At 41.3% G+C, this 25,283-nt stretch overlaps 1 protein-coding gene across 6 annotated transcripts in view; it reads right to left on the bottom strand.

Annotated features, from left to right (window-relative positions):
* The window catches only part of EXT2 (exostosin glycosyltransferase 2), a 134,582-nt gene that overhangs the window by 56,371 nt on the left and 52,928 nt on the right, over positions 1 to 25,283 (bottom strand). For 5 of the 6 annotated variants that reach the window (XM_082410470.1, XM_082410466.1, XM_082410467.1 and 2 more), the window contains one exon: positions 12,916 to 13,047. The exons of the other annotated variant lie outside the window; for it this stretch is intronic. In XM_082410470.1, coding sequence (XP_082266596.1) covers positions 12,916 to 13,047 — 132 coding nt within the window. The remainder of the gene's footprint in view (positions 1 to 12,915; positions 13,048 to 25,283) is intronic. 6 annotated transcript variants of the gene reach the window in all.

The following is a 25,283-nucleotide window of genomic DNA, read 5'->3' as shown; positions in this document are numbered from 1 at the left end:
AAATGGGTGAATATAATAAAGTAGGCACAAATATAACACATCATTGATTTTACTGGTTCATAATCTTATATGTTAAAAATAACGGTTCAGCTGTTTGATAGCAAAAAACGTGGATTATTCTTAGACACAGTCTTCAAACACACTCTCCCCATCCCTGGATCTGTTACTTAACAAGTACACTGAAAACACTTAAAAGAAATACTTCAGTGAAAAAACTAGAAACGTATCTGATTCAACTCAACAAGGCTAATCTATAATCCAAAGTGTTCAAGAATGCTAATGGTGGCTCAAACTACTACTTCTCATGAGAGGTGAAACAGATCTACAGTTTCATCTGACCATCCCATACCTGAAACAGTCACAGTTTGAAAGAGAGGCCCGTTCTCTGGCCTGGGCACAAAAATGTTTGCTGGTGGCCCACTGACTGTATTTTAGAGGTCAGCTATGGTATGGAGGAAGACTTCACTAGCTTGGTAAACAGAAACTCTTGGGAAAGATTAAGTTACAGCTTGTGGCATCCGAGCTCAAAGCACCCACACACTTAAGACCAAGGAAACCAAAGCTTTCATACAGTTTTGAGCTGACAGGAGTGTAACACCACCATTAAAGTTGATACAAAGCGGGAAGAGCAACCTCTAAAATGCAGTCATTTCTTAATTCTTAACTTCTCTGGAATTCCAATAAGGTCCATGTTTTGTCTACTATGTTTTATCTCTGCTTCCTCCTGGGCCGGTGGGGGGACAGGGGAGGGCATATGAACCCACAGGGCGAAAAGAATAGGCAAGGAGACACCGGTGGACAGGAGTTCAATACATTTGGGGAGGTGAAACAGATGGAGTCTCTTGCTAGATGACACACAGAAATGTAGAATAAAATATAACAAAAGTCTTTTTAAATATTCAGGAAATGGGAAATCGCCAGGAACCTAAAATGAAGAAAAACTACGAATAAGAGCTGAAGGCAGAGGGGCTCGTTAACACCGCAGTACCCTGGGGAGGGCAGGGGCTGTTGCTGGGCTTAGTAATGCAGGGGTGTGGGTTTTCACACCCATACCGGAAGAGGGACATGGCTTTGGGCACAGGAAGGAAGGAAACTAGCAATGAGACTTACACATCAAGCCAGAATCCTTAAAGGCCTGCACAATCAGTGAGAAGGTAGTCCAGAAAGTCACCCCTAGTATGTGGAGACAACAGAAAAACATTCATCCTTTTCAACCTGAGTTTGGGCACAGTGGGTGCTTTCCACAGGGGTTAGCCCTCACGTAGGTTTGGGGTTTAAATGGACTCTCCCTGTGTAGTATGGAAACCTCTTACCAAGAAATTAATGTTAAAAAGTGATTTATCTCTGTGATACTTCTGGAACACCTGGCAGAAGCAAAAAAAAAACAAGAACAAACCAACTCTCTGGAGAAATACTCCCTTACCCCAGGTGGCAAAGATTTCCACAGAAAATCTTACCAGAGATGAACTCACATTTCAAAATTATAAAACATATAAGGAAACAATGCAACAAGAGCAACAGGCAGTAGACAAATGACAGGATTAGACCTTATAAGAAATTTTAAAATTGGATTACTGGAGAATATAAAGTGAGTATCTCAAATAATTAAGGTATAAAAGAGTGAACTGAAAACATATGCGGAAAAAAAGAGATACTATGAAAAAAAGATCAGACAGATTTGAAAAATAATTACAGCTTCTAGAAATAACTATTGAAATTTAAATCTCAATGGATGGGTAAAAAAACACATTGGACACAGCTAAAGAGCAAAATAGATGTGAAAAAATTATCCAGCATGTAGCACAAAGAGTTAAAAATGTGTAAAACATGAGGGGAAAAAACAAACAAACAAACAAACCTGAGAGACACAACAACAGAATGAAAGAGGTCTAACATACACTTAATAGGATTCCAAGAGGAAGGATTGGCGAGAATGACAGATATGTAATATTCAAAGAGAAAATGACTCAATTTTCCAACACTGATTAAAGACATGAACTCCAGGTTAAAGAAGAAAAATCACTCTCAAAAGCAGATAGAGAATGGGAATAGAAAATCACCATTTGGCAACAATTATACCAACTGATTCAGGCAAGAAGTCATCAGTGGATGCTAAAACTAGTGGGTGAAAGTTTGAGGAGTAACAGGATATTTACACAGTCTCAAAGTATTTCCCCACAAGACACGTTAAAAGAAAGGGGTAACTTCCCATTGGAGAAACCTGTGAGCGAAGTTACCATCACTACTGACGGGACAAATTGACATCATGTGTCCTCCAATGTGATACACTGAGAACCAATGTTACTGTTGTGATATTCCTGTCAAAAATGCATAATTTAAATTTCTATAATTTGGAACATGATGCATAATTTGACACAAAAGCATCAGACAAACCCAAATCAAGGGACATATTCTAAAATAACTGACATGTTCTCTTTGAAAAGGCCAATGCCATGCAAGACAAAGAAAAGACTTGAGAAGCTGTTCCAAAGGAGGCTAAAGAGACATGACAACTGAATGCAATGCATGGTCTGGAATCTTCTTTTGCTATAACGGACGTTATGAGGATAACTGGCAAAAATCTACATAAGGTCTATAAATTAAATAATAATGTTGTATCACTGTTTATTTCCAAGTGATTTTGGTAACCGTACTATGATTCCATGAGAAATATTTAGGGGTAAAGGTACATCATACCTGCAACTTCCAAATGGTTCAGGAAAAGACATATATAAATATGAATACACACACACACACAGATAGAAGAATAAAGGAAACGTGGTAAAATATTAACATTTGAGGAATATGAGTGAAGGGTGCACAGGAACTCTGTACTATTTTGGGAATTTTAAGTCTGAAATCATGTCACAATAAAAAGTTAAAAAAATAGAGAATTTTAGGTCTGTTTAAGCAAACAAACAAAAGGCAGATAGGGGAACATAAGCTACCAAGCAAAACATAAGAAGCTAAACCTTCCAAGGATGATGATAAGAAGATTCAGAAATTGGAGGTACTAGGTGTCCAGGAAGGAGGGACTCTAAAAACAAGAATAAGAAACAGTTGGTTCCAAAATCCCTTAAACTTATACGCACAGGCAGGCCAACCCCCTACCTGTCCTCCCTACCCTCTGCCCCTTTAGCAGGAGAAGGATGTTTATTCTCTGGGGAAAATGAATTAGAGAGATTCCATACCCAGAGACATGAGGCACAGAAGGCAGGGTAAGGCACCACACTGAATACAGCAGATTAAGTGATCATCGATCAAATGAAGGATGAGAACCCATCTCCTTCCCCCACTCAGCTCCCCACGTGCATGCAGCCCAGACTTATCCATCCTCTCCCTCCTCCCAAGGGCAGAAAGATTATTCTCTGGATCAGTGAACCAATCCAACAGAAATAACCCATGAATACCAACAATCAGGTCCCCATCCTCATAACCTCAGTAAAGCCCATAAGGTGACAAGCCTATCCATGTATGCAGAGCTTCCAATCAGCTTTCAGTGCCTCTATCTTAAATAAGAGTAGACTGCTGAAAACCATCAGGTATTTGAAGAAAGTTTCCAATATGAAAGGTAGAAAATAAAGACCTGAAAAAGGAGTTCAAAGGAAACAAACAATACAGGGAGCTAAAGACAAATAAAAACAAAACCACAAATATCTTCAGAGAGAGAAAGTACAGTATCCTTAAAACAAGAATAGGAAGATATAAAAAAAGATTAATTAGAAGTCAAGAAAAAACTCTAAGAAATTAAAAGTGAACAAAATTTTAAAAATCAAAAGAAAGGTTAGAAGATAAAATTGAGAAAATACCCAAGAAATTAAAACAAAAGTCCATTAAGACAGAAAGAAATGATAAACAGGAAAGCAAAGATAAGAAAAATAAGTATCAATCTAGCATATTCATCATCTAGGTACCCAAGTTCCATAAAGAAAAAAACGAAAACAGAGGAAAAAAAGAATCAAAGATATACAACATGAAAATTTCCTTATAAAGGGCCCAAACCAGTATCCAATGAACAAAAAAACCACTCATACCAAGGCACACCATCATAAAGTTTCAGAACACAGGATTTCCCAAGAAGATAAAAAATTTCACATAAAAGGATCAGGAATTAGAATGACACCTCAGTTTTTTGAGATTAAAACGGGAAGCTTAGAGGACAATGAAGCAATGTCTTCAAAATTCTGAAGAAAAGCTACCACAACCAGAATTTTACACTAGCTCAACTATTAATCAATGTGAAATAGAATAAATGCACTTTCAGACATGCAAGGTGACAGCAAATTTATCCCCCAATAGTCCCCTTTCTGGGGAAACTACTGGAAAAAATAACCCTAAAAAGAGAAAGATGTTAGAACTTGGAAACAAAGAATCCAACAAAGAAGAGAAAAGAAGGGAATTCCGAGCATCATGGTGAACAGAGAATTTAGGCTGACCTCTGTATAGGAGACCTAGAGAGCAATCAATCCACACTGGAGCTGCAGGTGCAGGGCTATGGGAGAGAAGGGTGGAGGGAGGCAGGGAGGGAAAGAAAGGGGGAAGGAGGGAGGAAATCCTATAGTTTACTTGTGCTTGATCATTTCACTCTTTTGGTGGAAAATTTAGTAACAACCAGTGATAGGAACGTGGAAAACTAGGAAGGGAAAAAAAAAAAGGCAGTTATGTATTCACTTCCTGGAAAATAAAAAGTTATACATAATCGTGTTTTACTACTTGGTTCCGTTGACAGCAACATTTATATAGTCCTAATAACGCAACAATAAACACTGCTGTAATGAAAAATGATGATACCGCCCCACTGGTAAGATGAGAAAGAAGAGAAATGTGCAGAGGAAGAGGCAAGAACAGGAAACAAAGCACTAACTCTAAGGAAGTAAAAAGATAATGTCTGTGATTGAGAAATCAAAAATAGCACTATCAGCATTTTATGAGGAGATAGGAAAATAAATACCAGAGGAAAGCTGACAGAGTTGAAAGAAGCTGCCCCTTGGGAACAGGCCTTAATTTTAGTTACATGTTTTATTTTACTATCTGAATTTTTAAACCATACATGTGTTAAGCCATACTATTTTTTTAAAGTATTTACAAAATTAAGCAATATAGCTGAGATACAAAAGAGAACCAAAAATCAAGAATCAACCTCCAGCTAGAGTAATGTGGAAATTTTTCTACTCTGCAGCTATAATGACCCATTTATTAGAAAACTACACTCAAATATTAATTGATAGGTATGTAAACAGTATAGGATGTTAGAAATGGAAACAGAATTCATTATCCTGATGTTGTGATACACAACAACTCATTTTCCTGGTAAACTCTTAAGCAGACTCACAGGAGAATGAAAGTGGCCCCAGAAACAAGGGGAAAGGGAATCTGGTGTGCTAGTAAGTGATAGCTGGTGCATGAAGGATGACTTTGCCAAAACACTCAATATGTCCTCAATTCATCTACTGCCAGATCAAGCTCCCACAGACTTCGAGAAACTACTCCACTCGCTGCCCTCCTATATGTGACATAAGGAAGCAGTCAGTTGTTGACTCACGAAAGCCAGAGTCATAAAAGTGAACTCTACAAAAACCGCAGATGTAGCCCTGCATCCAGGGAAACCGTGCGTGTGGCTCACCCACTGCCATGACTGGAGTCGCCGTGCAGGTGTGTGCTACTCAGGTACACTAGTCTCCCTCTACGAGGAAGGATGCTCTGATTGACACGATCCTCTCTGCAACACCCCCGAGTTTGTCTCTTCACGTGCCTTACTTATCCTCCCCACCTGGATCTGACTTGTGATCTCATCTTTTCCATTTTCTAACTGACCATCAGAACTGGCCAAGCTCTTGGCTTGGGGTTCCGGGTCCAGCTCTTGGGATCTTCCTGCATCTCTCCATTCGCAGACCCAACTCAGCTTTCTTTAATCCATGACCTGAGACTTGCTAGCTTGTTTCCAGAGAAGCAACTACAGATACGAAACAATTCAATGGCAAAGGCTGCTCAAGGAAAGGCTTGGAGTTGAGGGCAGTAGAGTGGAACGCTTGTGCGACTGTGATCCTGTAAATGTGGTGCCTCTAAAAACAAAAGACTCCGAAAGCTTAAACTTACTTAAAATTCAAGCTAAGATTTCTAAATTCCATACATACTTTAGTCATATCTGGGCAGTGGGAGGAAGAAGGGGAGAATAGGCCAAGAAGGCCTCCTGGGGGGCAGGAGAGACATTCAAATTCCAGAGAAACATTCCACAACCTGGAAGTTAAAGGGCATGGAGTTGAGTTAAACAGACTGCTAACCGGGTATCTTTTCAACTCAGAGTTCTGTTTCGTGCATCTGAGCTGGCACTTCTTCGGCCTGCAGAGTGATTTATAGCTTGTTAGTATTTACAGCTGAGTGATATTTTCAGCGGCTTGTACAACCACAACCTTTGTGAATGAGGGCCGCTGTCTGAACTTCTAAGTACCGGTAGCCCTGAGTTCTTCATGTAGCTGAGACAGATGTGGGCTGAACCCAGGCCCTGGATGCTTCTAATCTAAGCCCCAGGGGTACAGAAGAGGGACTGGATGGGGAGAGAGGGAGAGCTTTCTCCAGGCAGTGAGTCAGGACACAACCTGTGAATCAACCCCACAACAATGTATAGTCCCCGGACCAGCAGCATCAACACTGCTTGGGAACTTGCTAGAAAGGCAAATTCTAGGACCTCACCAAGACTTACTCGGAAACTAGGTGTGGAGTGGCAGGCATCTGTGTTTTCATGAGCCTTTCAGGAGTTTCTGATGTATACTGATATTGGAGAACCACTTCCCCAAGAACTAGGGGCTACAGCAAGCTCTGCTGCACTGTGCCCACAGCTCTGACCCCTGCTCCTCATGGGTGATGACTGCCAGTCAGGTAAGTGCTCGTACACAACCCTCCCACTTACCAAGCCTTCCCTGCCTGCCTCCGAAAGCTGGATTTGGACTGATGCTGACAGGATGTCTAGGTAAGTATATAATCCTCGTCTGAGGCCTTGCTTGCAGCTAAGTCACCGTGCTGGCTACATTTCATAGGAACAAGCTCTTATTTTCAACCTTATTCTTATGCTAGGTTCGACAATCCATTTTAAGTTACTTCCCCATTTTTCTCATCAATTTTGTCAACAGCCATGGGACCCCAGCTGTCTCTCCTTCCTGTTCTAGATCTGGGATGGTCAATGCCGAAAAGAAAAAAAAATCTGTGGTATCTTTACTAGTGTTATCTATGAGAGCAAATTTGAACAAAGCTGTCTGTCAAAAGGGACTGGGTAAATAAAATTAGGACATGCTGATAAGGTGGAGTATAATCTTTCTAATCACACTGTAGAAAAATAACATGGGAAACTACTTCACTCTACAACATGATTTTAGGACTACCTTACGTTTAGTTTTTAAAAATTGACACTGAGAGGATATACGGTTTTGTTGGCACATGCCAGAAATCCAAAAATTCACAGCTCTCGGCCCACTCCATCCCCGCATCACATTTAATGCTCACTTGCTTCAGTCTCTGTCCTCCAGACATGCTCACATCTGGCAGAGAACCAGAGGTAAGGTGGGGGAGGGTGCCCGAGGAGATCCCCAGCCACACAGGCTAGGCCCAGATGTAGGGACCAGGCCTGCCAAGGGGCAAGACCAGAAATGACACAGACATTTAGAAGCAATACAGGTGTGGAGTATTTGGGGGGATGATAAAGTTTTGCTGATACTTGCAAAAAAAAGGGAGAAAAATGAAAGCATGGAGAGACTAAAAAGATAGTAAAATGTAGGCATCCTTGACAGGAGGAGCTAAGAAAATTAACGATAAAAACAAACATGTCATCCCTCATAAAGAACCTTAATTTGGTGAGAAATTCCTTCCAAAGAGAAGATTCAAAACAAAGGGCTGATCTCTCCAGACCTGACAGCCATGCAACTTTAAAGGTGTGCTCCAGAGTTACTTTCTCAAACTTTTTCAAGTTCTGAGAGTGTAGCGCAACGTGGATAACGTAATCGGCCCCCTCTCTGGTTACAGAAGAGAATGGCAAAGCATCTGCCGACACCAGCACTTGGTTTCTGCAAGGCTACCCCTCGCTGTCTCCATCATTCACACACATAGGCCCTTTTTTTGTTTTACATTAAACTAAGGCAGCAGCATCAGGCCAAAACAGGGCTCTCTACTCTCACCCCTCCTCTCCAGCTGAGCAAGCTCAGCGCATGGCTGGAGGCCCTGACAGCAGATCTTTGAAAGAACCAGACCGTCCCTTGATTTACTGACCAAGATCCACACCTACTCCCACCTCGGGGTGTCTGATATTGTAATTTGATGGAATCTAGAGGGGAGACTCCCCTGAAGGTTGGGCTCATAGTAATCACATGTAGGGTAGGTTAAGTATTTCTGAAAGGAAGGAGGAAAGTTAACTGTAAATAAATCAACGTTACTCAGGCTGCCTGTCAGTTGCTTTCACTAAAGATGCAGAAATGTACAACCCACAGCTTTAAATCAGGGCTCTCAACACCGGAACTCCTAGAAATGTGGTAAACACTAAATTTCCCTAAAAAGGATTATTTAAGAGAGAGTTAAAGGAAAAAATTAAGAATATATTTTCCAGTTGCATATCCAGATCTATGCTTTTTATACTTGTGTTCTTTCCCAAATTAGAGTCCAGCACTTTGATCGTTTTGTCCTAAATTAAAATACATCTATTTCAAAACTATAAAATTTCATATACTATTTTCTCCTAGTCTATATTCTTATGAAAGACAGAGACCAAAATCCCAACCATTTATTCTTATACACTTTTCTTAGACCTTTAGCTCAAAGTACAGAATAAAGTCCTACTGTTTCCACATTTTCTGGCTGCGTCATGACCATCCCATCTGTATGAATTCTCCTACAGAGGAACAGATGTGACATTCTTTATCTCAAGCTTGTACCATATACTCACAAGAGTGGAAACGTTTCAGCCCAGAGGAGGCTTAATGGCTCCCATAAAACTCTATAAGTAACTCAAGATACTCTGCAGGTAGAAGACCTGGGTTCTTGCTTGTTTACACAACTTGCCCATTATATGACCTTGGACGAGTCATCAGGCTCTGTGAACCTCACTGTGTCTCCTTTAGAGATGAACAAGAATCTATCACTTTCCCCACCTTCCCAACAGGGTGAAGGTCAAATAAAATAATGGCTGTCACAACAGCATGTGAGTGAGCCTTGGATGGCTCAAGTCCTGGGATCCCCATCTTCCTTCCTCCCTCCCTCCTTCCTTCCTTTATGTATCAAGGGCTTCCTGTCTGAATTAAATCATCCTAGGTATTATGAGGAATACCAGGATAACTCAGAAATTCCCTTAAGAAGCTTAAAACTTTACAGGAAATTATACTTCTATGCATGTTAAGTGATAGGAAAGAAACAGACAATATGCTTTAAGAGTTACAAGAAGGAAAGATTACTTCGTGCTTAGTTAGGGGTCCAGGAAAACCTCATGGAGGAAGGGGTATATAAGCAGGCCCCTGATATCCAGATAAAATGTGGATGACCAGAGACAATGGTGAAGAGAGGCATCTCAGTGAAAGGACTAACAGTCACAAGGGCACAGGGAAGGAAAAGCATAGAGCAAACACAGAAAGGACAAAGTTGTGCTGCCAGAGATCTAGTGCTCCCTGAAAGGCAACAGAAGGAAATAAAGCTAGAAAGGCAGCCTGGAGCTGGACTGTGGAAGGTCCTGCAGTCAGACTGAGTTTGTATGCCAACACCGCCCTTGCCCATGACGCCCGTGCGCCCACACTCCACATCTGGATAAACGACACCATGTTCCTCACTCTTCCTGAACTGCCCCCCGCCAGTTACTCAGTGATCCCTAATATCACTCACATTTGTCCTGCATTAATTCTCACCTGGGTTCCTGAAACAGCCTCCTGCCTCTAGTCTCAACCTCCTACAACGGATCCATCCTCCACACTGTTGTCAGACTGACCCGAAACGCAATCTCACCACATGATTCCTGTGTAAATACTTCAGTGATCTCCCATCACCCACAGATAACATTCCAGAACCTTCCATAAGATGCCAGGTGTGGGCTTCCCTGGTGGCACAGTGGTTAAGAATCTGCCTGCCAATGCAGGAGACGTGGGCTGGAGCCCTGGTCCAGGAAGATCTCACATGCCACGGAGCAACTAAGCCCGCGCATCACAACTAATGAGCCTGCACTCTAGAGCTCACGAGCCACAACTACTGAGCCCGCGTGACACAACTACTGAAGCCCGCACGACACAACTACTGAAGCCCGCACGCCTAGAGCCCGTGCTCCGCAACAAGAGAAGCCACCGCAATGAGAAGCCCACGCACCACGACAAAGAGTAGCACCCGCTCACCACAACTAGAGAAAGCCCGCGCGCAGCAACGAAGACCCAACGCAGCCAAAAATAATAAATAAAAAATAATAATTAAAAAAAAAGATGCCAGGTGTTTGGTGTCCTGGGCCCTCTGCAGGCTCCACCTTCTGCTTCTCCCTCACAAGCCCCCTTCACTCTTGCCACACTGACCCCCTCGAAGTTCCTGAAACCGCCATGCTCTCTTGTCCCTCTGACTTCTGAATTTGCTGGTCCTTCTGGATGGAACCTAACTTCCCCCCCTTTCCCTGACTAGAAACACCTGCCCTTCTCCTTTTAACACTCAGATCATCATTTACCATTGTTCTGGAACTACTAGCCAAGGTAATTAGATCAAAGATAATAAAAGGTTCAAATATTGAAAAAAGGAAGCGAAATTAGCATTTGTAAATATGATTGCATATCTAGAAGACACAACAGAATCAACTTCTAAAAAGTGAAACAATTACAGAATTCAGTAAAAGAGTATTTCAAAATTTATGTTCAAAAGCCAGTAATATGTCTTCACACAAAAGTTAGAAACTACAATGTCAGAGAGTACATATTCCTTTATCAGAGCATAAGAAAGATAAAATACCTAAGAAAAAAATTTTCAGGACTTGTGAAGGACCTATATAAAGAAAACTTTAAAATTCTACCAGAAAGACAAATCTTGCTTCCAGATAGCAAGATCTACTGCAATGTAAATCCCCAAGGCATGGATTTTTCTCTGCTTTGTTGACTGACATATTTCAAGTCCCAAGAACACTGCCTGGAACATATCAGGCACTCAGGAAGTACCCACTGAATGAATAAATGCCTAAAACTATCTAAAAATTCAATGTGACCAATCGAAATACAGACAGGATTTATATTTGTATTCTGGGAGAAAGTGACAGAGATGTCAACCTCCACTTGAGCAAAAATTCAAGTACTCAGGGTTACTGAAGGCATGGAGAACCAGAATAACCAAAATGTTTCTGGTGGAACTATAAACTGGTACAGTCTTTTGAAAGGGCCATTTGTTAATATCTATCAACATTCAAAATGTGTTTATTCTTTCAGCAATTTCTCAGCTGGAATTAATTCTGTAGATACACTCACACATTTATGTGCAAACACATAGGAAAGGATGTCCCTTGTATTACTGTTAGAAAATAGATTTGCATATAAGATACACCTGAACAATGGAATAGTATACAGCCATCCTTAAATCTGAGGTATACCTATATAGAATGAAATGGAAGTAAGCCCATGATCTATTAGTAAAGTAAAAAAGGAAAGGTACAGAATACTATGTATAGTATGATCCCATTTGGGTTCTAAAATTATATAGTTAGGTGTATATAGGAATAGAAACATTCTGGAAGGTTACCTTTGGCAACAGATTCAAGGGAAGAGACAGACAGAAGGAAACTTTACCTCAAGCAAGACAGAAAGGTGTCTGCTGTTGTTTTGCTTTTACCGTTTTACTTCCTCCCAGGCACCCTCGCTTCAGGAAGTGTCCTGCCCACCCCCATCCAGGAGCGCCGCCTGCCCCACCCCGTACACTAGGGTGCACAGAACTACTCATACAATACCCTTCCTCGCTGGCTTCCCAAGTTAGTGGAGAGTTCCTCTGAGGGCAGGGCCTGCTTTCCTTTTCTGCTTTCTCAGCACATGGCAGACTGCCTGGCACACAGGAACCACTTAATAAAGGCGGGAGGAAGGAAGGCAGGAAGGAGGGAGGGAGGGAAGGAGGGCCCCACATGAAGATTAACCAGGTGGCAGCACACAGGACTATCTAGAGAAGGTAGAGTCAGGAGACAAGGACGGCCGGCCAGAAAGAGAGCAACGATTCAGTCTGACGTGGAGAAGACCCTAGTGCTCTCAGGTGGAGGCCTCGGGGTCTGTGAGCCAGACGGCAGGTGTTCTCCAGCTTCAGGCACTTTCAGTGAGAAAGAAGCCGTGGCCGCTGACACACTCCCTGCAAGGCCACAAGTGCCTCGTGACTCCTGCAAGCAAGGACGAAGCCCTGTGAGCAGCTTCCGACCACACCATCTCGCTGCTGGAAATACCCAGGGGCCTCAGCCAAAGTCCTGAGCAATCCCTAATGCCTCTCGATCACTTTTGCTGATGATGTTCCTCACAAGGGGTCTGAATGTTAACTGACATAATCCACGGAAAGCACTTAGCATAAAGCACAAGAGGAAGTGCTCAAAATATAAGCTGTTATTATTAAGTTGCTTACAGAATCCTTTCAAGAGTTCAAAGCACCACAACTGCAAAAGTCATCAGAAGTCTTCCATTTCCAACAAGACCCAGGCCTCCCCATTTATTTCTGTAATAAATAAACATACTGTCTTCCTAAGCACATTTAAAATAAACTGGAAGCTGCTGCTTCGGTATTTCTTACTTTTGTCATCATTTCAAAATTCAGCTGGTCCTATCGGCCCCAAGTCTTACGGCACACTCCCATCTTAGAAAGCTCGAATTTAAATAACCTTTACAAATTCAGTACATTTTCCATCATCCCATCCTGATAGCTGGCCCAGGCCTGATGTGGCTCGCCCCGGAATTCATTTACCACGGAGGGAGGGTCATTCCAGTCTTCATAGGAGATGGCGGCGTATGGGTAGATCCGGTCATTGATGATCTGCAGGGTGGCCAGGGCAATGGCTTTGATTGACTGGAAGTACGCTTCCCAGAACCACCGTGCCTGTGAAGAAAACCACACTGTGTGAAGTGAGCAAAGAAAGTGAAGAACTAGATGCTCCGTCACAGCCAACTCTGGGTCTGGGTAATTGCCTTACTCCCGAAGAAGAGGGAGACCAAGGCAAAGGCTCCCTGCTGTTCAAGCCAGCTCCATCAGAGTGGGCATCAAGGCAGTCAAAATAGCACGTGAGCACGTGACATGCACACTGGATTCAATTTAGGTTTAAGAGAAACTACGTGATATTTAAGACGAAATATCAGCGTGTTTAACCAGAGCAAGTTTAGAGTCTTTTTTGATATAACATACATAAAGTGCACAGATCTTACGGGTACAACTCAATGAATTTCTACCTTCAGTACTCTTATAACTACTACCCAGATAAAGATATAGAACATTCCACACCCCAGTCAGAACCTCACCCCTCAAAAAGTAATCATTATTCTGATTTCTATTAGCCCACTACTGAATTTCATATTAATGGCATCGAACAGTATTTACTCTTTTGCTCAACACTGTTAATACTAAAATCAGGTTTTGGTGTCAAGTTATGCTGGCCTCATAGAAGGAGTTGAAAAAGTTCTATTCCTTGACAAATTTTATGCAAGGTTGGCATTACTTCTTCCTTGAAAGACTGAGAATTCATCAAAAAAGCCATCTGGGCTAGGTGTTTTTTTGGTGTGTAAAGGTTTTAAATCATGGATTAATTTTCTTTCATAGCCATAAGATTATGCACATTTTCATGTCAGTTTTGCAGGTAGTATTTTTCAAGGAATATGTTCACTTTACCTAAATTGTTAAATTTATTGGACTAAATGTGTGTCAATGCCTATTTAATGCCTATAGAACCTGTAGCAATACACCTCCTTTCATTCCTGATATTGATAATCTGTGTTTTCTCTTTGTACTTGATCAGTCTTACTGGATGTTTATCAATTTTATTATCTTTTCAAAAAACCAATGTTTGGTTTTGCTGATTTTCTTTACCTTACATTTTTTTTCTATTTTGTCCCTTTCTGCTCTTATCTTTACTTTCTTCTGTTTTGGGGGACTTTAATTCATCCTGCATTTAGCTTCTTGAGGTTGAAGTTTAGATATTTCAATCTTTCTTCTTTTTTAATACATACATGTAAAGCTATAAATTTACTTCTATGCACTATTTTAAATGCATCCCACACATTTATATATCATTTTCGTTATAATTTAGGTGAAAAATGTTTTTAATTTCCATTGTGATAGTTTCTTTAATCCATGGGTCATTTAGAAGTATGCTGTTTAATTTCCAAACATTTTGGGATTTTCTATTTATCTTTCTGTTACTGATTTCTACTTTGCACTGTAGTCAGAAAACACACATGTTATTTCAAAACTTGGCAATTTATTTAAACTTGATTTATGGCCCAGTACATAGCTTATTTTTGTAAATGATCTATGTGCACTTTAAAAAAAGAGAATTTTGCCATTGATGAGTGTAATGTTTCACCACTGTCAAGTACAGTAAGTTGATTTTAAGTACTGTTTCAATATTCTTTATCTTTATTGATTTTTCTCTGCCTGTGTGCATGTGCATGTACATATGTGTGCGTGTGTTTACTTCCAAAACTTTTACTTTCAAATTTGTGCCCTCAAAGCTTGTCTCAGGATTGTCTCTTATGAAAAGGATATAAATGGCTTTTAATATTTTATCCTATTCAAAAGTCTTTGGCTTCCAATTGTACATATAGTCCATTTACGCTTAATGTAATTTCTGATACGGCTGAGTTTAAGTGTATGCTCATTCTATTTGTTTCATCGAGGTTCACAGATATACCTCAGTGTGGCCCTTTGTATTTAGCCCACTTAGGATTGGAGAGCTTCTCCAATCTATGATTTGATGTCTCTCCCTGTTTTTAGAAAACTCTCAGTCAATATTTTTTTTAAATATTGGTTCTGTCACACTCCTCTTCTTCTAGGACTCCAAATACACATGTACGTAAAATGTTTTCACCATGTCCCATATGTCTCTTATTCTCTTTTCTGTATTTTTCCTCTCTGTGCTTCAATCTGGGTATTTTCTACTAGTTTTTCTTCTGGTCCAATAATCCTTTATCCTTTTTTTGTGTGTGTCTAAACTGCTATTAAACCAATGTACTGAATTCTTACTTTCCCTTCTTATATTTTTCAGTTGCAGAATTTCCATTTGACTTTTTAAAAGAAGATTTCAAAACTTTGTTGAAATCCTCCTTCTTTTCTTCTATATTATTGAACATTGTTCGTTCCTGACTGATAACCCCAGTATCTGAATAACCTGTAACTCTCTTTCTATCATCTGTTTTTACTCTTCATTTTGGTCATTTGGTTTCAATTTCTAGCATGCATCTTAATTTTTTATTGGATGCCAACATTCTGTATTAAAAAACTGTAGAGGTTCTGGATGATCCAGATTATCTTCCTCCTAAGAATGTAACATATTCTTCTGGCAGGCACAGAGAATGCAGTCAGACCACTATAATCCCGTCAGGGGTTGGTTTTAAGTTTTGTCAGGGCCACCTTTTTTCAGCTTGCCCTTACTCTGAAGGTGTGGCCTTCTGGGCCTTCAATTAAAGCCTGGAGTATTTACCAGGATCCCTCCATCTTGCCCAGCCTTGAACATTGATCTTTATCTCATCAGTACTATACACGGTTGCTGAAATAGCTACAGAGCTTGTTAGGCTCCTAGTTGTTTCTTTCTGCAGGGATTCTCAGAGTCTTGTTCTGATCATGTGCACCTCAGAAGTTGGCAAACACCTTAAGGGAAGATTGCATGCCCATTTTTTGCTATATCCCCGTGGTTCCCTTTCTCCTGGGATTTTGTCCTTCAAATCCCAGATACTTTGGAAGCCCCTAACTCCAACCTGTCAGCCCTGTGGGACTGCTGTTTTCTGCAAAGCCTCCATACCCTGGGCTGTGAATTAGGAAGCACCCTCGGGGAAGGAGCCAGAGTGAACAAGTAGCTCCCCTCAGTGTGCTCCTGTCTCTCAGGAATTGTCCCTCAAGTCCTGACTGCATGGGCTGCTCTCTGAACTGTTGTTTCATCTACTTTAATAAGCTCTTATACTTCTTTTTCTTTTATTGACCAGAGGGTTACTCCCAAACCAGCTACTGTGTCAGAGTCTTCTGAAAGAAGACAGTTTCTTATCCAAGCAGAGTTTAAACTCGGTTCCTAATGAAAGCATGATGCTGGTGTAGACGACCTCTCCAGCTTCATTTGGCCTATGAGTCCACTCAAAATCAGAGACTGTTAGGACTTACGCAAGGGGGCGAACATTTCCAAGTTTAGCATGAGGAACTGGAAGCGTAACCTAAATAGGTGGAGGAAAGAGACACTTTCTAGTCCAGACTTACTGACTTTGGTTCTGTTTCCTGGGCAAGTCCTCTATTCATTAGTTAAAGCCAAGGATAACTTCTGAGTTATAGGACGACTGTTGTTTCCACTAACATTAAGAAGAAGGCGAAGCATCCCAATGAGAATTTCTCCTACTCAAAGAAAATCAGAAACAGATTTAGCTTCCAAGGGCATCTGACTTAAGCTGTCCTGTGGTCTGCCATCTGGGTACAGCCTGGGGGCCTGCTGGCTGCCTGCTGCTGCTTCTTAGATACACTCCACTCACTCCAATCTCCTTCCTGCTCAGTCATCTTGCTGCTTTCCCTCCCATCATCCAGCCAAAATATCCACAGTTCATGAGACCTAAAAGAATCCATCTTCTCTGTGAGACCTTTACTGAGGTTGAGCGCCCCCAACATCAACAATCTTCTCTTACTGTGAAACACCACAGCATTTACAGCCTTTACCTTATATGTCAGGTCTCTTATATTCTGTTCTATCACTGATTTGCTGCTATTTCAGATGATCACATTTCTCTCTCCAGCTAGACTGTGAATTCCTTTGGTGTGGAAACTGGCATTCTTTTATTAGTATCCCTGCAAATGTTAGAATGTTTTCCCTGTTGCAAAGCACTTTTGTACCCATGGTCTCATTTGCTCTTTATTACCAGTTTGTCACTTATTTGGGGCAGATGCAAATCTCACTTTATATGTGAGGAAACTGAGACACAAAGCTGTTAAGTGGCAGTGTCACCACTCATGAATCCTAACTCTAAAGTCAGACCTTTTCCTACCCCATTCTAGAGTATTAAGAGTACCAGCACACAGTAAGTTTTAGGAAATGGTCCTCTACCAAGGAACTGAAAGGAGTAAAAATTCACTGAGAAGCGTGAGCCCACACATAAACACACACAGCTTAAATATTTACCTCCTTTTCTACCCAAATGGGTCCATCATCGTAGGTTCTTTTATTTTAAATCACACCACACTCAAACTTAAGCATCCCAAAGCTTTACGTTCACACTGAATCACAGCAGAGACAGCAGCATTTGGGATTTATAGGAAACAATGATTGGTAACAAATCCACCTAGAATACCAGCCAACTGCACAAGTGTAGGACAGAGCTTCTGATTTAAGATGTCTCAAATCATCTAGCCCTGTCCACCAAATTACAATTTCTCTCAGAAAGGAAGCAAGCTTTGCCAATAATCATAGTTCAAGTGTCTCAGCCTGAGGATAAGTGAACTTTGCAGGCTTAATTATTTCTGCAGGACCTCTTTAACACCTTGAAATGTTTAGAAGGCGTAATTTACAGCCCCTCCAGGACTCAGCATCAGCCACTTTTCGGCAGAGAGGAAGGAGTTTTCACCTATGCTGGCAACACATGAAAGCACCAGTGTTCCCATCCAGTGAGCAAATGCAAATGCTTATTATGTTTTGAGGGTTTTTTTCCCCCTAAAACAGGGGCCACACTTATCTCTATCTGAAAAGTTTAAATGAGGGATTCTTCCACAGCTCTGCAAATTCCCTAGGCACTCTACACTGTGGATCTACACAACTGAAAGGTAAGTCACATATGAAATGGTCATAACAATAACCTTCGACAAAGCATTTAGCTTTTCTTCATTAAACAGATACCACGGTAATTTTGTAAAACGTGCATATTTCAAAGCATAAGAACTACAAAGTTCCTATGATGCTTTCAAATATTAGAATCATAAAGCAAAGGGCAAGGATTGGGCCAACTTAAAACTAACTTAAGCAAATAAATACTTCAAATTGAAACTGCTACTTTGGTTTAATTTCTTTGATTTTCAGTAACATAAAGCCAACAGGATTAGCAATGACAAGTGTTTAAAGGAAGCCCGCACAGTATGGGCAGAAAGAGCCACGGCGATGAGTACCTTGCACAATTTTAAGTGACTTAACCCCTCTGCTTTTTGCATCTATGAGATGGAGACCACACCGCCTTTCTCGTGGAGCTGAAGATCCAGTGAGATGAGGGTTGTAACGCCCCTTGCCCAGTGCCAATGCAGAACAGACAATCAGAACATGTTAGCTCTCTGCTCAACACTTGCATCCATCCTATCCCCTCAGGGTCTTTGTCACTTATGTTAGAATACACTCAGCACTGTTTTGGGGTGGAAAGGGAGGAAGGGGAAGAGGAGAGACAGAATGGGATCTCAACATTACACTCCATTCATCTCAATTCTTGAAGCCAGTAAAGAAATCCAACTGGTCACAGAACAGAGTTAGATATAATAAAAATAAATCAAGTACGAGTGTGACAGACCTTTATACTGAAAAGTACAGCAACTAATGACATGCCCCTTCTACCTGAATCTCTAAGCTTCCAAGGAAGAGGCCAGCACTCCTCTGGAAACTGTGAGGGTGGGAACACATCTGGTTTTGCTCACGACTGGTCTTGCAGCCCCTAGCACAGTGCCTGTCAAGGAGTGGGCAGTCAAACGTTTGTTGAAAGAACAAATCCATCTCCCTCACAGGCATCACATGCATCTCACGGGACTTTCTAAATCTTCCAAGTACCAGCCCATGACCTTAAAGGGGGAAGACCATCATTTAATAATAATGACCGCATCTTGTATACAGAATTTTAAAAGGTAAAAGATGGGGGAAATGGATTTGAGGGGGAAAAAGGAAAATTTGTTTCTGGGTGAAACAGCAAGGCAGCAATGGGATTATAAGTTTCCCTTATATTACGCACGTAAAGACCACGAGAGAGAGAAACGGTTGTTAAAACTATGCCACGCCAGTCTGTTCCTAGTGGACAGGCTGTCCAACCATTCAAAGACTATACAGAAGGACAAGAACCCCAGGATCCCTAGTGGTCCAAGAGCATCTGCCTCCCAAAGCAGTGACGGCTTTCCAGTGCCCTTCATTCAGTCAGCAGCCAACTGTGCAATGCCCTTTCCATCAGAACCCCCTGAATGTGACCCACGTCAACAGGCTTCATTTTAGTACACTGAAGGACTTTCCTAATGAAAACCACAAAACAAAATGATAAACCAGCCAGCTAAGCCTCTGTCCCAAATCCCAAGAGGTAGCACTGTCCAAACACCCGACAACGACATGTAGCTGTGGATCAGCAGGTGCCCCAATTCTGCTCTATTTCCCCACCCCCCCCCCCCCACGCACTGGTTGGTCACAACATAAAGGATCTGCTTCTGCTTAGGATGCAGAAAGCCACAAGGGAACATGGAATCCACCATAACAATGAGAAAATGGCACCAGATACCCCACTATCACCATAACTTGTCTTGGGCCAATCGGAGAGCTATGGTCATAAGGCAATCAGGGAAACCAAATTCCAAAGAGTGACATCAGGAGCAATGGGACACTCTAACTATTTCAGCTTTGGAAAAGCACAGAAGGTAGGGGTGGCTACCGTAAAAGCAGCCTCAAAAAACAGCTAAAATTTTAACAAATTCCTCAAACTAAGTATGGGCTAGTAGGGCAGTTTGGAAGTTCTAGACATAAGCAGGACACCCTCCCACCAGCAACTCAGAGGGACACTGCCCTGGTAGCAGGGGCAGAAGCAAAAGCCATCTGCCCCGGAAGGACAACCAGGTAAACTCGCTCAGATCAGGCTCCTACACAGATATAGCGCAGAGGTCAGCTACCACCAAGGGAGGGGCAGGAAACTCCCTCCAACCTCAGACGCCCACAGACAGAGGGCAGACTTTAGCTGCCCAGGGGGAGGAGCAGGAATGCTGAGAAAGCCCCACCTCCAAGGCCCCAGCAAGCAAGCCTGCCAGACTGCGGCTGGACCAGGGGAACAGAACCCTACTGCTCCACCACGAGCCCGGCACCACACACAAGCAAGGGAAGTCTACCCACCGACGGAAGCAAGGCCTCCTGTGTGGCACAGGTGGGCAGGGCCTGCTGAAAGTGGAGGGTGAGGCTGGAACTCTGAGAAAAACCTTAGTACCTTGTGCCCCACACAAGAACAAGGTGACCACCAGCAGCATCTGAAGTGTGTGGTGCTGGAGGTAAGTCTAGCAATGGACAAACCCAAACCCACCTTGATTACACGCTAGATTGAGTCAACCTCCCATGCTAACGGCTCACAGAAGAAGAGGTCTGCCCATTTCTGGACACGACATTTACTTTAGGTCTCCTGTTTTTCTAACACACAATGTCCATCATTCAATCAACATTTATCGGAAACAAAATGCAAAAGAAAACAATCCACTGTCAAAACATAAAGCCACCAGCAGAACCAGACCCAAAGATGACCAAGATGTTGGAACTACTACATGGGGACTTTAAACCAACTATAATTAATACGTTGAACGAACTAGTAAAAAAGGCAGACCACTTGCATGAACAGATGGCAGATGGGAGTATTCAGTAGAGAGATGAAAACTATAATAAAAGAGCCAAATGAAAATGCTAGAAGTAAAAAACATAGTATCATAGAATTTCTTCAATTGGTTTATCAGCACAGTAGGTATAGCAAAGGAAAGAAATACTGTAGTGAACTTGAAAATAAAAAAGAAATTATCCAAACCAAAATGCAAAGAGAAAAAGAGTATAAGAAAACAGAACAGAGCACCCAAGAACTGTAGAACCATATCTAATGTTCTTACAGTAGCTGTAACTGGAGTTCCAGAAGAGGGGTAGGAAACAAGGCAACAGATACATCTAAAGAAATAATGGCTAAGAATTTTCTAAAATTAATGAAAAACAATAAAACAGACTGAATAAGTGCAGAGAACCAAGACAGAGTAAATAAAGCATTCGCCTTCTCCCTCGGGAAGCTTAAGAAACAGCTGCATCGTTAAAGATGCAAAAACACTTCTGCCTCTGAGCAACCTGGGAGATTCAAGAGATCTGAGTACAGGAGATTTTCTCTCAGCTTACTACACTGACAGAACCATATATCTCAGGTGAGGGCTGGAAAATATTTCCACGCCTCATGGATTAATTTTTCAAAGCTGTGTCTGAAGATGAATCTGAAAACTTCCAAAGGGATTCTAAGTCTTTCCAAGCACCAATGCACCACAGGCTGATGAGTTCCTTTTCATTTGTTTGCTGTGACAAATGGAACCAATGAGCATTCCTACTATTGCTCCAAAGCCTCCTATGCAGCAAACCCTGCAGGGTTACACTGGCTCTCTTCCTCGCTACCTTCCCGTACAGATGAGAGGGCAAGAGCAGGGAGCGCAGTGCCCTTCTTGCCTAACCTCACACCAGCCTGGAGGCAGCAGAGACAGGCTCGAACAACCTCCACCTGGCAGCCAAAGCCACGCATTGGTGAGGTCAAATGATAATCCGAGCATCCTGATTCCTAGTTGAGAACTACTGCAAGACTGGCTTTTTGTTTATTCTTTTGCTTACCCCATTTTTATAAACATAAGAGTTACAAGACAACGTACTTAAAATTAGGGGGAAAAAATATCAACAAAGCCCCTCAGGGGCACTTCTCATGGACTGAAGGTTTTATAAAAATGTACTAGGCCTGTGTTGTCCGTTTTTCTAGAGGCGAAGAGGAAGTTCACTAACATTTGATACCTTTACTCAATGATTCAACAAACTAATAAAAAGGATTTACCGCCTTTAAAATAGAGATTTCTGAAGCAGAAAAGGTTAATATATCAGGAATTTATCAGCACTCCATTTTTTTCTTTACTTAAAATATTTACTTTGTTAATTACATTTAAAATACCTTACTCCATAAAATGAGAGTGCTTTTTTTCATTCCCGTACTCATGAAGCTACTTTACTCGCCCTCTCCGCGTGCATCTTCCACCTAAAAGTCCCTGATGCCCCTGCAGGCACTTTTCCATCATCTAGCGCAGTGTTCCCAGGCCCATCATCTCAATTACTTGATCACAGCACCTGAGGAAGCCACATATACAACTCACTGAACTTTCCTCAAAGCCAGAGACATCTGTTCACATAACAGTAGCAGAGTTCATTCCACAATTTTTTGGTAGGTGTAAAATTTTTTTATTTCTTTACCATGCAAACTTGTAGTTGCTTTCTTTTTAACTTTTCATTTTGAAATAATTTTAGAGAACAGTTGCAATGGTAGTACAGAGAGTTCCCGAACACCCTCACCCAGCTTCTCCCAATGTTAACATCTTGTATCACCACGGTACAACGATCAAAACTAAGACGTTAACATTTAGTTAATTCTATTAACTCAGCTACAGACTTCTGTTTTCTTTTTGGACTTTCCCAGTTTTCTTCTAAGGTCACTTTTCTGTCCCAGGATCTAATCCAGGACACTGCATTGCATTTGGTTATCATGCTTCCTTAGTTTCCTCCCATCTGTGACAGCTTCTCCATCTTTCCTTGCAGTTCATGACCTTGACACTTTTGCCTAGTGTGGTCAGGAATTTTGCAGAATGTCCCTCAATCTGGGTTGGTTTATTAGACTGGGGTTATGGATTTTGGAGAATACTACGGAGCTGATTTGCTTTTCTCTTTACTTCATATCGGGGGACCCATGGTATCACCATGACTTATTACAGGGGAAGTTCACCTTGATCCCCTGGTTAAGGTGGTGTTTGCCAGGTTTCTCCACTGTAAAGTTACCATCCCCATTTCATAATCTATGCGTTAGAAGCAAGTCACTATATTCGTACTGTATTCAAAGGGAGGATAATTAAGCTCCACCTCCTGGAGGAGGGAGTATCAAAGAATTTAGCACACCATTTTTAGCATTGTTTAAAAGGATTAAAAACTATGAAATTCTATTCACCGAGTATTATATATATATGTTAGCTGCTCTATGTATACACAGTACAGGATTTTATTAAAATCCTTAAGCCTATGGGGATTTGTGGCTTATGGAAATATTAAAACTTTTCTTTCCTCAATAATTTCACTAAATAAAAAATCTGACATTTGCCTTAAATGTTAAGTTGAAGACTGATAACATATCTCGTCTATTGAAAAGAGAAAAGCATACAGCCAGTTTTTATTAAAAATCTTAAGAGACTGGGCTTCTCTCGTGGTGCAGTGGTTAAGAATCCGCCTGCCAATGCAGGGGACAGGGGTTCGAGCCCTGGTCCAGGAAGATCCCACATGCCGCAGAGCAACTAAGCCCATGCACCAAAACTACTGAGCCTGTGCTCTAGAGCCCGCGTGTCACAACTACTGAAGCCCGCGCACCTAGAGCCCATTCTCCACAACGAGAAGCCACCACAATGAGAAGCCCGCGCACCGCAACGAAGAGTAGCCCCCGCTCACGACAACTAGAGAAAGCCCACCGCAGCAACGAAGACCAAACGCAGCCAAAAAAAACTAAAATAAATTAAAAACAACAACAACAACAAAAATCTTAGGAGATGAAATCTACTAAGACCTCAAATATTTCTAAATTTCAATTGCTTCTAGTCTCATATTTTAACTTTACTCTGATATATACACAGAATTACCATCCAAAAATAAAGCACCCAATTTGATAATCTGGAAAAGAATGAAAGAGCCATAAGGAAACTAGTAGAAGCAATAAGAAAACAGAAAAAGAAAGGAATTTGAAAAGAAATCCAAGAGCTTTCCATTGATTGGCTATTAAGAAAATCCTAGAGAGTCAACTAAAAACCTATCAGAGCAAATAAGGAAGTTCAGTAAAGTGGCCAGCTACAAAATAGTGTTTAAAATAAATAAAACAAAAAACCAAAACTCTTATATCCCAGCAATACCCAGTGAGATTGTGTACACACACACACACACACACACACACACATTAATGGCAGAGTTCATCCCACTACCCCAACTTCTCACAGTCCAGATTACTATTAGTCCTCCTGACAGATGTTAGTTGCTTCCCCAGCATCCATTACCTTCCTTATCTTTACTAACAAAACCAGCTTAAAATACTAAATTTTCCACCCTCTTGTGCAGCAATGGATGACCATGTGACACAGTACTGGTACAGCCCCTGGGTATGTGAGTTTTCCTAACTAAAAAGATGAAGTCATTTAAGGGTAAGCCTTTTGGTTTTTTCCTTTGGCCTTCTCCCTCTGCTTGCCTGGAATGCAGACATGATTGGCTGGAATTGAAGCAGACGTATTGTAACTGAAAAGACAAAAAGCCAGCATGCTGATGGTGATGGAGCAGAAACAGAGAAAGAAGCCTGCTTCTCTGATGGCATCACTGAATCACTACACTTGCCCTGGATGGATTACCTACTTCCAGGTTTCTTTTAATGTGAGACATACAAACCCTGACTTCTTTAGCTATGGTTAGTGGAGTTTTCTTCTATATTTAGTTACATATCCTCCTGATACTGTCTTCTTATGTGAAGACCATAATATAGCCTTCATTTCCCTAAACACAAAAGCAATCATTATTTGCAGATGATAGGATTTTATATCTGGAAGACTCAAGAGAATCAGCTAGAAATATGCGAACTAATTACAGAATCCAGGAAGGTGGATAATTGCAAAACACACATAATAAAATTAGTTTAATTCCATCTCTAGTTATGTTACAGAAGGTCACAAAAGACCACCAGACCACCACGTGTGCCATGACAAGAAAACGAGACAAAGTGTTTCAGCCAAAATTCAAATTTTCCTTAGAGCCAAAGAGTTTGTATTCTAACCTTGCTATAACACCTCTTATTAGTTTAGTAGTTTGTAGATTCCTTTGGCTTTTCTGAATACACAATCATGTCATCTCCAAATGAAGACAGTTTTCCTTTTTCTTTGCCAATTTTTATGCCTTTTATTTATTTTTATTTTGCACTGTCTAGGACCTTCAGTATAATACTGAGCACAAGTGGAGAGAGTAGACATCCTTGACATGATCCCAATTTTAGGAGAAGGCGTTCAGTACTTAACCAGTAAGTATAATGTTAGCTATAAGTTTTTCATAAATATCCTTTATCATGTTACAGGAGTTCCTTTCTATTCCTCATTTA

Source organism: Balaenoptera physalus (genome assembly GCF_965194825.1).
Source record: "Balaenoptera physalus genome assembly, chromosome: 10".
In the NCBI taxonomy this organism is placed as follows: Eukaryota; Metazoa; Chordata; class Mammalia; order Artiodactyla; family Balaenopteridae; genus Balaenoptera; species Balaenoptera physalus.
Note: the sequence above shows the minus strand (reverse complement) of the source record. Positions and strands in the feature narration are given on the sequence as shown.